We start from the raw sequence: 17,946 nt of genomic DNA, 5'->3' as shown, positions 1-17,946 counted from the left end.
AACTTGGGCCAGTGAAGCAATGTCCTCCACAACTAGACTGAAGAACAAAACAACAGCAACTTGTCTGTTCCCCTTCCCCCAATTCCCCAGCGCTGTTCCAATCCTCCAATTCCCCAATAAAAATCTTTAAAAAAAAAAAAAAAGATTTTCAAAGAAACTATGGACCTTCTAAGCTTAGGCTTCTCAACTATCTGTGCATACAGATCAGATCTTGTTAAAATGGAGATTCTGACTGAGTAGACCTGGGGCGGGGCTGAGGTTCTGCATCTCTCATCTTGGTCCAGGTGAGGCTGCCGCTGCTGCTGGGCAAAGCACCTGGGGTACTAAGGTCTAGGCCGCATCTAAACTCAAAACAAGGAAGCGCATTGCAATTTGGGTTTGAAGCCTCATGCTACCAGTCTCTCACTTGGGCAACAGCCTTACCCTACACAGGCCTCAATTCCTTCTCCCACAAAATGAGGATGATGAGAATCACACGTTTATGAGATTTTCTTTTTATGATGACTTTATGACATAATCCATGTAAAATAATAGGGTGATTAACAAAGTGCGGTAGCTATTATGTTAGCTATTAGCTATTATTATACATTTGTCATGGGATAATGAGTGAAGAAAGTGGACTGAACATGTAAGATTTTCAATAATTGGGACAAGGCACATTGAAAAGAATACTATAAACAAATGAGGTGAAAAAAAAGGAGCCCACCTTCTACTTTGCAGTCGAAAGCGTCCCCTGCTTCATCTCCAGGGGGTTTGGAGTTCGCCTTTTGAAGGTCTTCTTGTGCGCTCTCAATGCTATTATAAACCCATTGGATGGAATCTTGCTGGAAATGAGGAAGGAAAAAAAAAAACCTCAGAGGTATTAGGGCTTCCTAAAATGCACATCCACGTCATAAACCTGCTTCAGAAGGAGAGTTGGCCGTCTTATTTATTCTTCTAGCTTGCTTAAAAATAATAACACTTGAAAGAGAAAGAAAATCTACATCTGAAAGTCAATGGCAACTATACTGTTCAACAACTGACTTGATGAAGCTTGAAATTTTATCTCCCGAAGATTTGTTTTTAAATAAGATGGATTTCCCAAATGTCTTACTTAACCGCCTCATGTATATCTTAAAATGAATTATGAATTATATTTAAATAAATAAATGTTAGATGCATAGTTTTCCAAAGAAACACTCATCTATAATTGTACAACTTAAATGCTCTCCTAAGAGTCACATATATTTTAATACACTTAATGCTCTTTTGAATCAAATCAATAAAAAAATTGGAAGAACATCTTCCATCTCATTGGGTTCCCAAGTGATGTAACTACCTTTTAATCCTCCCATGTCATAAATCATCCTACACTTTAATTGAAATAGCAGTTCCAGTCTTATTTAGATAAATGAGAGAGATGAAATGGCAACTAAGTGAATGCTTTCACGGTTGCATTACTTGAAATTTATACTTTCCCCCCATAAGATGATAAATTGAATTGCACTACTGAAGTGTGATATAATTTGTACTTCCATTTTTCTCTTATATTTTTAACTTCTCAATTGTATTTAATTATTATATTGCTATACATCATTAAAATGCTAGTTAATATTTGATTATTCACATACATCAGTTTGGCCTCTGATAAACCCCATCCCCCAGTATCCACACTGTAGTTCCTTTCCACACTGACCCTGGGCTTGGTCATGTAATCTGAATTTTCCAAAGGGATATTAGTAAGCATGATGTAAATAGAGGGTCGATCGCTTATAATATCCCCTCTTGAAATCCAGACACCATGCAGAAAGAAAAATCCTGCTAATGACTAGAAAGGAGAGCCATGTGGAGGACCCTTGGAGAGAGAGGCCCCCAGCGGGGAACTGGAGTGCCCAGTCAATCCCAGTAGAATGCAGACATGTCAGTCAGTGCCCTCACAGGAACCAACACCCGATCAACCCACAGAGCCAAGAGAAAGAATCAATGACTGTTGTTATAAGCCAGAAAGTTGTGGCACAGTCTGCTTTACGGCAATGGATACCTCATAGAGCATGTTAGTCATTTAGTAAACTTTTCTGGTCATTTATTGTTTTTCTTTTTCTTTTTTTCCATTCAATAAGTATTTTATTTTTATTCTTATTATTTTTTATTAGTTTCAGGTGTAAAAAACAATGTAATAGCTAAACATTTACACCCCTCACAAAGTGACACCCCCTCAATCTACTACCCTTCTGATGTCATATATAGCTGTTACGATTCCATTGGCTCTATTCCCTATGCTGTACTCCACATCCTGTGACTATATATATTCATTTATAGTTCACATTCAGTATTATTCAGCTTCAGCTTCAGGTGTACAGTGCAGTGGTCAGGCACCTACACGGTCCATGAAGTGGTCTCCTAATAAGTGTCCACCGGATACCCTACAAAATCTTTACAACATTTTTGATTATATTCCCCAAACTGCCTTTAGTATACAATATTATTTTTCTTAATAATTTTACTGAAAAATACCTCTCCAAGAAGGCAGGCAGGGAAAACAAAAAGGAATAAAACTCAAATCCAGGGCCGGCCGAGTGGCACGTTGGTTAAGAGCTGGCTGGGGATGCCAGAGGGCCCTGGTTCGGATCCCACATATGAGGGCCAGTGACACTGCCCTCCACAGCTAAGATGCTGAACAACAGCTCAACCTGGAGCTGGGCTGCCGTGAGTCGCCAGCAATGGCAGGTGGGTTGCCATGGGCTACCGTGTGTAGCCAGCAGCCGCAGTGAGCGGCCGTCCAGAAGCCGGCGACTGATCTGCCTCGCCCGGGAAGAGCGCAATGATGGTGCCAACTTGGGCCAGTGAAGCAATGTCCTCCACAACTAGACTGAAGAACAAAAGGACAGCAACTTGTCTATTCCCCTTCCCCCAATTCCCCAATAAAAATCTTAAAAAACTCAAATCCATTTGGTTCCTTATCAAAATTCTGATAGGAGGGGAAAATTTTGACAATTTCTGAAGTGTCCTTTTTAAAAATTCACTCAATCATACAGTTCAGTAAATATTTATTAAACTACTTACTATCAACAAGAATAACCTATGCATTTGTGTGCGAATTCCAATTTGCTATTCTAGTTTGACCTTATGAGTTAGCAAAATTGATGAGTTATTTCTTGTAGGTTTGTTATTCCTCAGGATGTCAGTCCCGGCCTATGAGAAAACAGCCATTCATCTTTCTGGCTTAGACATCAAGTCAGAGTCTCAAATCCAGAAGACAGTACATCACTGCATGACAGAAAAAATACAAAGCCTCTCCTTTAAAATTTTTTGCATTTAAAGTCTTTTAGTTGATTGAGAGAATTTTCTCCTATAGTTCAATACTCACTTGTTCCTCATGAGATAATAAGCTTTGCTTATAAATTAGGATTGTAATTTTATTTTTCTACAGCACTTTGAAATTTGGATCTGAGGACAGTGCTTAAAATTTTAAATAATGACAAGTGCATTTTGGTATTTTCTTTTCAGAGCTAAGTTCAATCACCTAAATAAATATATCTAAAAATCAATTGCAGACCCTGTGAAATTATTATTAAAACATTCTAATAATAAACATACAGACACAGGATGACTATTACAGATTCTAGTGCGATCACAAGGGTCAAGAAAACAGTTGAAACCTTTGGATTTCAATTTGATAAACAGTGAGCTATTTGAAAACTCCTATCACCATAAAAATGAAAATACCCCAGAGCACTTTTTAAACAGATGATAATGCTGCAACAATAAAACGTAATCATTTAAGCATAATCAGTTACAACTAATTACGCAAACAAAGCAATCATGATGAAATTTACAATGCTGGGCATCAATGTGAATGAACCTGGAAGTGGAGACCACAGACATCTCTGGTGGGAATCCTATCTTGTCCCCTGGGGTTTCTTTGCAAGTGTGCCATTTGCTCTGGATAAGCTGGAAGGCGGCTTACCTTCATTGGTCTCCTGTATTTCCGGCAGGCTGTGACATGTGCGATGACACTGGCATGTGTCTCTTTGCTGACATTGACCCCATTGACTTTGATAATACACTGTCCGGGGTGAAGACCAGCGGCTGCAGCCACAGTTCCTTTAAACGCAAATGAGAAAATTGTCAAAAACTAATTTTAGAAATAAGATGTGGATCATCACATCTGCAATAAGGAAAGCAACTTTGTAATAAAGACCTACCTAGCTAGTATGTTTTTGATAAATTTGGATGTAAGAGCAATGCCCTCTCAAAATTTTTAACAGGCCATTCAAACTGTGATAACAGATACCTTCCCACCTTCCTAAGAATTAGTTTAAAGGGATATTGTAAAGTAACCTTTATAATGCTAATCAGTTATTTGCCCTTTCAAATGTCTGCTCAATCTCATTTTCTACATATGCATATGTAATGGCAAAAAAAAACCGAAAAAGCCAGAAACGTGTGCCTTATTTATCTTTCTTTAATTTACAAAATCTCTAAAAATTAAAATAGTACTCACTTTCACTTTTTAAAATGCCAATAATTAAATTCTTAAGAAAAAAAAATCAAGTCAATTAGCAACTACAAATAGACTGGATTTGCTAAGAAAATAAGAGCTCAGGAATATGTACAAAGGGTTGGGAACCAGAAAATTGATGAAGAATAAAATTAATCAGATAATATCAACTATCCACTTATTTGCATCCATATAAACTTTAATATGGAAGTGGCATAGCCTAACCTGTGAGTTAAGATTTTCAGAACCTCCCAATCACTATTATTTGATATTCTGAGCAAATCAACATTTACAAAGTCTTATTAATACAATGAATATAATTAATATAAATTACTGTCAAGCTTATTATAAGGATGTTAGAAGAGCCTTTCTTTATAAGCAATTTCTGCCATGAAGGAGTCATGAAACTTCTTGAACAAGATAATTCATATTCAAGAAAACAATACGTATTTTCTTCTCACTAAAATTCACTCCCAGGAATACCAAGTGGCTTTCCTGGATTGAACCAAGTCTTGGTGGAGAGAGGGACATTCTCAATAGAAAGAACAGCTTGAAAAAACCCAGAATGAAGAAATGAACTGGATATTTGGGAACATATAAGCAGTTGGTGTGAGCTTAGAATGGGAGTGGGTGAAGAAGATGGTGGACAGCTGAGCACAGAGCCTGGATGTGAAGTCCTTGTGTGCTTTGTGTGAAGTCCCAAGAGTCTGAACCTTACTACATATGGAAGAGGAAAAACATCTAAAACTTTTAAGCAGAGATGTGACATGATTACCCCCCAAATCATTGTTGTTTCAGTCCAAAAGTCAGAATCACAGCACCTACTGCAATTTTCCAGGCTAGAGCTAAGATAGCATTAGTTACAAAGGGGAGAATGAGCAGGTATTTGATGTTTGATGGTGGCGTTTATGTAGAGACTACAGTATCCAGGACCCCTCCTGGGCCGTGAGACTCAGTGGCTCAGTATATGGAGTCATTCAAATAAAGAGAGAATACAGAAGGTAAAGCAGCTTCCAAGAATTGATGAAAAGTTACATTGGGGATAATACTGAGTTTTAAGGTGCCAAAGGGGCACTCAGGTGTATGTGTTTCATGAACAATTTGTTCTAGGCTGTAGAACTCAGGACAGAGATCAGGGCTGGAGGCAGAAAGTTCAGAAATCCCCAGCAAAGAGGATCAACAAGATTGCTTCTGAAGAGCAAGAAGGCAGAGAAGGGGAGGGGGCACCAACAGTTAAGAGGTCAATAGATAAAAAGAGCTGGCAGAGGAGGGGTAGGAGAAAAGTCTGACAAGCGCCATCTCAGAAATCAAGAGATGAAGGGTTTAAGCAAATGGCAGTGGTCAGTTTAAACAAATGCCAGACAAAGCTCAATTAAAACAAGGATTATCAATGTCCATTGTCTTTTCCAGTTAAGTCCAGGATAACTCTTACAACACAGACTCTGGAGATGTGGGTGGGAGGTGGGAAGGGACGTCTGCAGCATTGAGATAAAATTCAAATAAGAAGTGAGAAAGAGTGGGCCAAAACACAGGCCACCATTTCAGGAAGTTTGGCTAGGACAAAAATAAAAGTTATTAGAGCATCATTCTGGAGCTGAGCTGCTCAATCATTGCCATCCATACATATCACCTGGGGAGCTCATGAAAATATAGACTCTGACTCAGTATTTCCTGGGTGGGGCCTGAGATGCTGCATAACGAGTTCCCAGGTAGTACCGATGCTGTAGGTCTGGGGACCACACTTTGAGTAGCAAGGATCGAGAGAGGAGAACCAGGAAGGGGAGGTTTTGTGTTTTGTGTTTGCTGTTCTAGTTTAAGATGGTTTTCTTTCTTTGTTGATTTTAATGAGAAAGAACTGAACATGTGTATAGCTGGTAATCCAATAAAAAGGTTGAAATTCTGGAAGGGGATATCTGATCGTGCACTACGCCAGAGGTGGTATCTGAAGGGATGGGATCCAGAACATTTGTAGGGATCAGCCTTGAACTCCAGAAAGGGAAAAAAAAGGCCTCTTCCTCTAGGATGGGAGATAAGTTGGTGATGGTGACAGAGCCAGCAACATGTGTGCAGAAAAGGGTGTGGGACTCTGAGGGCTTCATACCTGGTGGCCTGAATTTGTCTGTGAGGTGAAAAAGGAAATGCATCTTGGGAGATAGGAGGCAGTTATAAGGAGCTGAATGAAGACACATCAAAAGATTGCTGAGTAGTAATACGGGGCCAGTATAAGACAAGACAGTAAAGTGGATGACACTAATTCCATATCCATGATTTTTTTTTTTTTTCTAGCTACTCAGGAGAAAGAACAAAGAAGGTGCTTAGGTTGATCTGGCCTGGATGTCCCTGAAATGCGATGGCTTGGATGCACCCGAGGGGTAAGGACGAGAGGATCTTTATGATGCTGGCAAGAGACGGAGGGGACCCACCCTGGGGATAGGGCTGGCTGTTATCCCCTGAAGGAAGTGGAGTCTTGAGGGGTGTAACTGACCAGGAGGAAAAGAGAAGGATCCAAAGAATGGCGGTTCCTCCAGCAGAATTGAAAAACAACCTGAGAATATCCAAGTGATAGGAAACCAAAATGAGAGATTCCAAAAGGTGACATTCCAGTTATTGATATACTCTAGTGGGTGCCCATGGAAGGGTGGAAGAATAAAAATGATAAAGGCTTTTTTTTTTTCTTTATGGCAAAAATATAGTGCAAAAAGAAACCACAGACTAATAATACCTTTTCAGTTCATGTACAGCTGAGAGAAAAAGCACATGAGTGTTTCTGACTTTTACTCTTCATAAGCAAAAAGCATAGTGACTAGACTTGGGCCTAGCCTAAGTGACAAAGACAGAATCTTGCTCTTTAAATGATATTGTAATGGGAAGAGAAGTACAACTTGATTTAATAAGGTTTTCAGTTATGAGATAGTACTAATAATGTGACTTACTCTTTTTTGCTTTAGTAAAAATGAAGATATCTGATGTATAAAATATCCCATTTCAGTATGAAATACTGGGGGTGCCAAAAAAATGTATACAAGTGGACACTTTGGTCAGTGTTGCTCAAGCAGTAGTTCTCCATCATCATAAGTGCCTGGACACTGATGTTCAACACTTCGAGTACCCTTATAACTGCATAAGTCAAACGTGACTTATGTTCATCTTTTGTTATCGGTATATATTATTATAATTTTAATAGTTTTTTCCTTTCTTAAAATGTATATACATTTTTTTGGCACCCTCTGTATATCCCATTTCAGTTTTATAGTATTAATAAGTTGTTGGAAAGGTTTTAAACATCTATTAATCTGCATGTTTCAAAAATCTGAATGAAAAGACAAGTTTTTGAAAAAAGATTCATTTTTATCATACGCACACCAATGAAAGCAAATTTATAATCTAATAAAGGTCTAGCAAGTATGTTCTTGATAAATTGGATTCTGATAGCAATGCCTTCTCAAGACTTCCCAGTCTAATGTTTGGGTGATCACATTAACATGCTTTACATTCGGGACAGTCGAGTGGCGCTATGGTTAAGAACTGGCTTGGGACGCCAGAGGGACCCGGTTTGGATCCCACATATGAGGGCCAGTGACACTGCCCTCTACAGCTAAGATGCTGAACAACAGCTCAACCTGGAGCTGGGCTGCCGTGAGTCACTGGTGACAGCGGAGGCTGCAGCCCCTGCTGCAGTGGGCTGCCGTGAGTCGCTGGTGACAGCGGAGGCTGCAGCCCCTGTGGCAGTGGGTTGCCATGGGCTACCGTGTGTAGCCAGCAGCCAGCGTGAGCGGCTAGCAGCCGCAGTGAGCAGCTGTCCAGAAGCCGGCGACTGATCTGCCTCGCCTGGAAAGAGCGCAATGATGGTGCCAACTTGGGCCAGTAAAGCAACGTCCTCCACAGCTAGACTGAAGAACAAAAGGACAGCAACTTGTCTGTTCCCCTTCCCCCAATTCCCCAACGCTGTTCTCATCCCCCAATTCCCCAATAAAAATAAAATAAAATGCTTTACATTTTATGTTTCCTAGTAATGAAAAGCATGTATGTTTCTTGATAAGATAAGCACATGTCCTCTTAGGTTTATAGTGACATTTCTTGCTATAGCAGCAAGTTATTTACTATGTTTGGTAATGTAAAGTTATTTACTATGTTTGGTAATGTGTTAAGGGAACAGTTATTCCCTTAAATCATTACTATTGTTAATATAAAATTTAAAAATACATATGATAATAAGAGATATCAGTTGCTGATTTGCCCATAAAACAAGAAGAATAAAATATAAACATAAGTTTTTAGTCATTAAAATTATTTAATGTAAAATGTATTATATTTTTATAGGAATACTTGAAGTAACCATACAGCAATATGCTATAGAGACCACAGGTCATTCTTAAACCTTAAAACTCGCATCTTTGAATTACTGACAAAAATAAAATGATTTGCTGTCAGAGAAAAATACAAATAGATGACCTTAAAATTATTATATCCTTTGGCTTAATTGAAGCGTACAGAAAAGTGATTTGGGAAGGCATCATTCACTTACAACTTTTTAACAATGATAAATATGCCTTATGATTTTCAAGAATTTTAAAAGATTTTAAGAAAGTACTACTATTGAGCTAATACAGTAAAAACGTGACTGAGAAAATTCATAACGACATGATTTGGCACGTTTTAAACATCTTCCTGTTCAGCAAAGAGTATCAGAATATGCTGGGAAGCTGTTTCCCTCGCAGACCGAATTTCTCACCTCTTCCTACTGCGTGCACAACGGATGGCCCATACCCTCGGATCTGGAATCCAAGTCCCTCAGCTGAATCTGGGATTTTCACTGTCCTAAAATCAATCAGAAAATAAGGTGAGCTGACTTTTTAAACGCCACAATTGGTTAAAGCAATAGGTTGTCCATACCTTTATTCATCCTTTCAACAAATTTGTATCAAGGGTCTATCAGGTGAAAGACTCTGGACTAGGAACCCTTGAAGGAGGCATCCTGGCATGTGCCCTCACAGAGGCACACAGCAGGCAGGCAAAACAGAGTTGTTCACTTGAACTTAGGGATTGGATAGTATATCCTGAACCAGGAACAGGCTCTGGGCGCAGACAAACCTAGCTCTGAATCCTCATGTACTCATTTGATAGTTCGATACCTTGGATGAGCTCCTTAATTTCTCTGAGCATGAATGTAAGATGTGATGTTAAAACTTGCTTTGCAGGATGTCGGTGGCAATTACAAGAGATACCTTCAGAACACTGCCCTGCATTGTGCTATGAACTAGGTAGGTACTTAACAAAATGAAAGCTCCTCTCCTTAATTTACTGTGACAAAGAAGACATCAGTGCACTAGAAAGTTTCTTTGTTAAAATTAATATGAAAGAAACCGAGTTCATCCATTTCTACCTGTTGGGAACTTCATCAAAGTACAAAAACAAAGAGCTCATTATAAAGAACAGATGCGTCAAACACTGCATCAAAGTAATTGAAGAATAGGATTAACTTTAGTCTTTATTCAGTGGAATTTTAAAAGAATAATACATAAAAACGTAGACCTCAATAAGTAAAAAAATATATATTTTTTCAATGAATCCACATGGAAAAGAAGATGAAGGGATGAAGAACTGGAGCAAGCTGTCATACACCAGGGAGGGGTGTCCAATCTGACACTAAAAAATGAGCTACTTCCGAGAAGGGAGCCAGAAATCAGATAGCGAGCGACCATGAAAAGTGGAGACCGAAAGATCAGACGGAACATCAGAACAATAAAAATGAGCATAATAAATTGCAGTAGAGAGGAAAGGCAAATGAATACAATGAAGCTAATTTTGATGGCCAGCCTTTGAGGCCCCAGAAACAAAAGCATTTTCCAAAAGCTGGTGAATTCATCATGAAATAAATGTAGCAGCACTTCAAGGGCACATTAGACAGTGTCTGACTTGGGGTACAGCTGCACTGATTGGCAGTTTCTAAAACAGCTGTTGGAGCAGTTTGAGCAACATCGTGCCTAGAAACGCTTGAGAAAGTCACATACTGCACTTGGGCCCGAAGGCAGAGGCTGCCACTGTAATTTAGAATATCACCGAGGCAGGCAGTCAGGCATTCAGTGATGGAAATGCACATAGTCTGTGCCAGGGAACCTTGAAAGTATTATATTACAAATTAGGTTATACCCTGTGAAGTGATCTGCATATTGGTGGGACGGAGGTCACAGAACAAATTTATCCTTTATCCCAACTAAATAATTTGGGTGTATAAAGCTGTATCTGTTTTCTCTGAGTAGCGCCTGTTACTAGTGTCTGTCAAAGATACATTTGAAAACAGACAATAACTGACTAAAGGGAATAAATATATTTTCTGAGCATTAAACAAAAAGTAGAGGTAGCGCAATTACGAATGAGATTTCACTTTTGCGAAAATAACTTAGAACTTTCAAGCCATGGTAAGTTATTGTTATTTAGGATTGTAAACAATTTATAGTGGCCTCTCAACCTTTTCTAAGCAAGGTCTTCTATCCTACTCTAATTTTCCAGAAGGTTATTATAATTTTCTTAAAATTTGTACAAAACAACATGAGATGCATGTGGTCATAATTTGGGGACTCCCTTCGCAAAATGGCCTTTGGAAAACGTGTTTCTCTGATGGGAACACTCTATGGCCTATTAAAGGAAGAATTAAATTTATTCAAGAGGAATGTTTTACTTCCTGTAGAAAGTAAGTACACTAAATCATCTGCTACAAAGCAAGGCCTTCTGAGAAGTTCCTTGATGTTATCAAGTGTAAAATATAGCTATATTCAAAACATCCATGTATTTACCTCTCATATTTTTGCTTTTTTACCCCAAACAGGATATGACATAAATGATAAGTAACTATTGTAAGAAAATATGAGTAATTTGTAGGAATCATACATTAAAATGAGGACAGAAAGGAAAGGTTATAAATTTCAAAGGAATTAAAAATAAAAAGGAAAAAATGATTACTCCATCCACAAAACTGTTTTGAAATACAAGGTAAAATAGGGTCTTGATGTAATAAAGAAGCAATGAAGAAAAACGAAATGAGAGAACAGTTAAGCATCACAGTAACATCACTGGAGTACACATTATTTTCTGAGTGTGTTACTAAGTCCATTACAAACCTAGAGTTATTTAATGCTCTTAGCAGCTCCGAGACATAGGCACTCTCTATCCTCCCCATTTTTTTATAGATGAGGATGTTGAAGCAACACAATTAGAGAGAAAATGGTGGAAGACAGGCTTGAACCTGGTCCAGGAATATCGGGTTCCAGACACTGCGCAACCAACACCACGGGAAGAGTTAAAGACCCAGGGTTCCAACCCTGTTCATCTAGCCACCAATTCTGGGGCTGAGGATTTGCCCCTTTCTATTTACTTTTGAAGCTGATGACTTTAAAGTCCTCTAACTGTTGGAATTTTTATCATCAGTCGACCAGTATTTTCTTTTTATTAAAGTTTATTGGGGTGACAGTGGCTAGTGAAGTTACATAGGTTTCAGGTGTACAATTCTGTAATGCATCCTCTAGATATCACATTGTGTGTTCACCACCCAGAGTCAGTTCTCCTTCCATCACCATATAGTTGATCCTGTTTACCCTCATTTACCAGTATTTGTAGAATTAACTCTGGGGCATGGGGCCATGGGAGAGAGCCTTATGTTCACTAATAATTGCTTTGGAGTCCTACTCCCTTATTCCTTTCCAGTCTGTCCTTTTCCTTTTAAATGTCCTCAAAGTGTCCAGAGGGAGGCAGTGAGGTTAGCCTTATCCTAGATAGTGTTTGATTAAGGGCGAGTAATAGGTAATAGATCAAGACATCATTATGCTTATTTGCTGCTCTCTCGCTCAAAGTCTTTCCCAATTAATTACATGAATGAGTCACACTCACATTTTCAGACCCCTTGATAGGCTGTTGGTAGCAGCTAAAGCATCTATCTTGATGATGTAACACTGCTGAATGTAGCCTGTTACATTGAACTTCAGCTCTGAAGGTAAATTCTAGGTATATATAATATGCTTCCCTGCCTTAACACATACCAAGCAGGGAAGAATACTATATATGCTTAGAATATTTTCATAAGGAGTTCAAATAAACCTTTCTTGTGAAGCAATAACCTTTATTTACCTTAAAATAAATGAAGTTGCTTATTACCATTGATAAATTATAAAATTAAATTGTAAACAGTAATTCTGACATGATCATAGTATATTAGTACACTATGCTAAGCACTTTATATGCATTATCTTGATTAATTGCTTAAGCCAATGGAAACCTGATAAAGAAACATGAGACCATCAATGATTTGCAGAAGAAAAGCCAGTGTCTGCCAAATATATCCATAATATCTTGTTAATTTTTTTAAAAAGCAGCTCATGAAGCATGATCCCATTTTATAAATACATGATAGTGTAGATGTGTCAGTACATATAAAATTCAACACTAAATTTCAAAGAATAACTGGTTATGTATGGATGATATGGTAATAAGAAAAATATCTTCCTTGAGAAAAGTGTATTCTAAATTTCCTATAATAAACATGAGGATTTTTTTTTTCTAATCAGAGGTAGATAGACAGATAGACATATTATTTAAAAGAACGGACTTATTCCTAAGTACACACAAGCATGGAAATCCATCTCCTATGAACGTTTACTTATAAATGGTGTCTAATCACCTGACCGCCACTGAAATTTTTAGAGCTGAACATTATCAAGTGTTCTATTAGTTTTCTTGACTTATAGTCAAACTCAGCCCAACCCAGGCCAAAAAAATTTGGGCAGCAAAAGGAAAGTATGATTTCTGCTGAAACTACCTGATTCTAGTAGCAAGTGTTTTATCATCATAAGCAATGTAGTTTTTCCCATCATCTAAAGGCCAGTATTTGTTATGTTTCTGAGGTTAAAATGTTCCACGCATGAAATGATTAATTCGAGACATTCGCTCAGTTAACTTTTCCGTTTCATTCACTTATGTAGAATTTTTTTTTTTTAATCCCACATAAATCGTACAACTTACTCCCTTGGCTTTGTGCTCACAAGAACTCTGAGAGGTTTTCTGCTGTTTAAGCATGATTTCAGGAAGCAATCCACTTCACTGAAAGGTCTCATAAAAACTAGGTCACCATTAATAGCAAAAATCTTTTTCCCAACTTCCATGCCAGCCATCTAAGAGAGAAGAAGCAAAAAAAAAAATCAAATTATACTTTAATAAAGAATCTACTTTTCATAGAATTAGAATCTGAAAAGGTCTAGAACGCACAGCGTTTGACATTTTAACACATCGGCAATGTTTTCATACAACTTCACAACACAAAACTGTGAAAGAGATAGATATTGGGTTGTCGGAAAAGTCATGACGTATTTTTTCCATGTTTTTTGCTGCAAAAATGCGTCATGACTTTTCTGACAACCCGATAGTTATTTTCTCTGACCTAGTTCTAAATTTGATCACCCATCTTTACTGAAATTCTTCCCCTCCCTCCATGACTTGACACTGTACTCCCCTTCTGACCCTTTCTTCTGTTGTATTTTATAGTTCTTTTTCTTATTTCATCCTTTTAACTATAGTCAAACCCAGGTTAATTGTTTTGACTGTGTTTTCCATCTATATCCAATTCACTCAGAGTTTCAATCTCAGTAAAGACATAGATGACAACCAACTAGGCATCGCTAGCCTAACAGAGCATAAGTGTCTCCGGGGCAAAGAGAAGAATGACCTGGAATCCAAGGACGAGTGTTCCAATGAGCATAGATTGCAAGATGCCAAAAAGATGACAAAGAAGACATTATCTCTCCAGCCAATCAGACCACTCTTCTAAACCAACCCTACTGCCTATAAACTACGTGCTGCATTTGGTTGTCAGATAAATGATGCAAACCTGGGAGAAGGCGTTTTATCAGCAGCATGATCAGAAGAAGCTGTGCTCCAAGAACATCCTCTGAAAATGTCTGCGAGAAACACTTCCTTCTCACAGAAAATTGCTAAAAACAGTCATTTGTTGGCCAGGCTCTCTAATAGAGTATGCGTTGACTAGGGAGTTATTGTGTTTGACATTATGTGCTGTACACAAAGCTTTGTTTTGCATGAATTTTGTGTTTTGGTAAAAGATAAGACAACATTGGGCACGAGCAGAGAGGAGGATGAGCAACAGTTTACTACTGACTTTAAATAGGTCCGAAGTTAAATGCCATGCTGCAGGCATTCTCATATTCTTTATTAAAGATTTAAATATTGAGAAGTTTGCTGGAGGATTACGTATCCTACAAGCCAGGCAGCAAGGTGAGAATACCTCAAATTTGATAAACCTCATATGTAACACTGCAACGTAGGTTCCTTGAGGGCAGGGGATTTTGTCTATTTTGTCCCTTACTATATTCCCAGAGCCTAGAACATGCCTAGCATATAATAGGTACTAAATAAATATTTCTGAATGAATGAATGAATGAATGAATGATCAGGAGATTTCTTTGGTGAGGTGAGAGAACATGAATCAGCATTAACTCGATAAGAAAATAAGTCAAACCATGTGCTTACTGATGGAAGTTGTATTTATATGACAGTCAACAGTGATAGGAAAATAGAAGAAACCCTTGAATTAATTAATGTAAGAGCCATCTGACATGCATAATACAACCCCACCCTATCCAGTCTCCTTAGGATTCCAGGCTAGAATCAGTAAACAAGGAAGTCCCAGGGGCATGGGATGAGCCATTTGGCCTCCCAGTGAGGTCAAGAAGTTCACTGCCAGAGGTATTTCCCATACCTCCCCTCCTCATCTATTCCTGAATGCCCAGATGTGGGCCCCCTCTGACACAAATCCCAAGAGTATTTGGTAGAACCTCAGAATACGATTATTCAGAAACAATATTTTCAATAGAGATGCTTAAAGGCTGATTTTAGTCTGTTTAGAACTTTTACAATTATATGCCATGGACAACAAATTTAAATAAAAGTGCTAATTTATATTACCTCAGCATTAGACCCCTTTTCTACCAACTTAATTATTGGCACTTTATTTTTGTCTTCTAACCCAAAACCATAGCTGCCTTCATTGGATTTAATCTGAAAGGCAAAATATTAACATTATTAATAAAGGGAGAAGGAAAAAAGGTTGCAAATAAAACAGAATGAAATAACATGCATCATTCTCAGATACGTTTGTGTACTCTCCTGCTAATGTCAAATCAAGACAACGTACATAACATAGTCATAAACTTACCAATAATGATTTAGCTATAACATTTTCCACAACTTTTAAATCATGTTTCATAAGTCGATGTTTCATATTGGATCCTTCCATTTCCTCATCCGCAAAAAAACGGAAAAGTAGGGGTTCATCTTTGAATTCACTTTTTTCAAGGACTATGGAAACAGAGAGAGATGCAACTTGTTTCAATTAATCCAAAAATCAAACTCTTTGTCCATACCAATAGGCATTCAGTAAACTGACACCTGTGCCATGGCCTCAATGTTATACTCCTAGTTGCTTACATTTACAAATATCCCTGATATTTTTCTATTTCCATAATTTCTAGCCCTGTTTTCTTTACATTACTGTTACTTAAAAGATTCTGAATTTTTCATGTAAGTTGTATTTTTTCATTGACTTTTTTGTATTTAACCAAGTCTTTCACTTCCCAGATTAAAACCTAAATTTAAAAAAAAACATTATAGTGAATCAAAAAAATATACAATCCAAAACAGAAATCTACAGTGTTTTGAGTTTGTAGTAAACATTTTAAGTATGTTTTTAATATCCTGCACAATTATGGGAAAATCCAAATGAGTTAACTGTTGTCTTTGTATGTATGAGTAATTACCATTGTGGTTGCTTTGTTCTAACACTTGAAACCAGAACTATGTCTTCTGTGTGAAATGTGATTTTAGTTTCCACTCATTCCTACTTCTTTTCTGTTTAAAAGCATTATTCTCAAATAACCTTATTTCTGCAAAGGTCAGTTTTTTCCCCCTTTTATCTTAACATTAATATTTTTCCCCAAATCCCTAAGATTCTTGGCATGCCCTAAAGATACAAGGTGTATATTTTATAAGCCCTTTTTAAAATAAGGCTTAATACTGGTAGAATTTGTATTCAGTGAGCTCCTGACAGCAGTCAAAATGTGTTAAAAGAGAAATCTTCTCTATTTCCATTTATCTGTCCTCAGTTCCTTGAAGAGTACTTGTTGGGACAGGTTGATTCATTGAGCCAGGGAGCGAAATTGAAGGCAGTGGCCCATGGCACAGTAGAAAGTTAAGGCTTTATGATGAGACAGGCCTGCATTTAAATTCCAGTTCTGGGATTGATTCTGGGTGTAACATTGGAACAGTTACTTAAACTCTTAGAACCTCAGTTTCCTCATCTGTGAAAAACGGAGGCCATAAAGCCTTCTTCATAATGTGGTACAAAACTAAAATGAAGTAACAACTATAGATAACTTGACATAGTGTTAGCAACAAGAAATGATAGCTATTTCATCATTCTTACAGAGTTCCCAGTAATAACTGTTGACCAGATGTATGTATGTATCGATCTTTGGATGGAAGAATGTCTGGCAATGTGAGTTAACAAACGAAACTATCGACCACAAATTAAAAAGAAGCACAAGTCATAACTGACAATAGAAATGAGAATATATTTGCGATCAAGCTGGGTCTTTTCTACATGGCCTAAGCAGTTTCCCAAAACTCACGTGGTGTTTGGTTACTGTTTTCCTCCATGAAATAGTCTATCTAAAGGAGTGAGCAGGGACATCAAGAAGGCCAGCATGAGTCAAACTGGTTGTGATTTATTGACAGAGACTTTTGCTAGGAAAACTCAATATTTCAAAATAAATGTTGAGATCAAATTATGACTTACTACTGCTTGTTTTCCACTTGATATGACAGCTTTAATTCCCTATAATGATATCATTTCTTCTATTCAATAGTTTCCTGTTCGAGGACCAATGCTTCGCTATCATATCTGATACAGTACTCTAGTGGAATGTAATGGAATTCCCAAAGGAATATACGATAACAAGGATTTTCTCAAAATTGCTGTAACTATTGTTGTAGTTCCTTCTTCATAGAAAGGTAACAACCTTCGGAAAGTAATTGACAAATAGATACAAGTGCTATCAAATACATGTCTATAAGCATGTATATATTAACAATAAAAACAGACTGAGTTTATGGAATCTTTAAGATGGAATGAATAGAGAGGGAAAACTAAGTGCCATTATTTTTATAAATTTAAAAGGAATAAAGTCATCCAACAAGAAAAAAAAAATCAGGCTGAGCGCGTACGGAGGACGACATCGTAGTGGCAGTGGAGGCTGAAAAGGCGACGGGACTGTTGCCTCTGGTGCAGGTGGAAAGCGGAGCGAGAGCGGCGGCTCCAGAGCCCGGAGTTCCCAAGGAGATTGCAGACGTTTCTCCCCAGTCTGATAAAACCCCAAGGCCCTCACCATGGACTTCCAGCATCGCCCCGG

The 17,946-nt window shown here is 37.9% G+C and overlaps 1 protein-coding gene across 1 annotated transcript in view; it reads right to left on the bottom strand.

The window, feature by feature from the left end:
* Positions 1–17,946, bottom strand: part of PREX2 (phosphatidylinositol-3,4,5-trisphosphate dependent Rac exchange factor 2) — a 217,806-nt gene that overhangs the window by 129,394 nt on the left and 70,466 nt on the right. The window contains exons 16-21 of the mRNA XM_019632790.1: positions 15,696–15,838; positions 15,446–15,538; positions 13,493–13,641; positions 9,213–9,298; positions 3,947–4,083; positions 707–824 (exon numbers count right to left, since the gene is read on the bottom strand). Of these exons, the coding sequence (XP_019488335.1) occupies positions 707–824; positions 3,947–4,083; positions 9,213–9,298; positions 13,493–13,641; positions 15,446–15,538; positions 15,696–15,838 (726 nt within the window). The remainder of the gene's footprint in view (positions 1–706; positions 825–3,946; positions 4,084–9,212; positions 9,299–13,492; positions 13,642–15,445; positions 15,539–15,695; positions 15,839–17,946) is intronic.

This window comes from Hipposideros armiger, unplaced genomic scaffold, assembly GCF_001890085.2.
Source record: "Hipposideros armiger isolate ML-2016 unplaced genomic scaffold, ASM189008v1 scaffold_1175, whole genome shotgun sequence".
Lineage (NCBI taxonomy): Eukaryota > Metazoa > Chordata > Mammalia > Chiroptera > Hipposideridae > Hipposideros > Hipposideros armiger.
The sequence above is the reverse complement of the archived record's forward strand: the minus strand, read 5'-3'. Positions and strand labels throughout refer to the sequence as shown.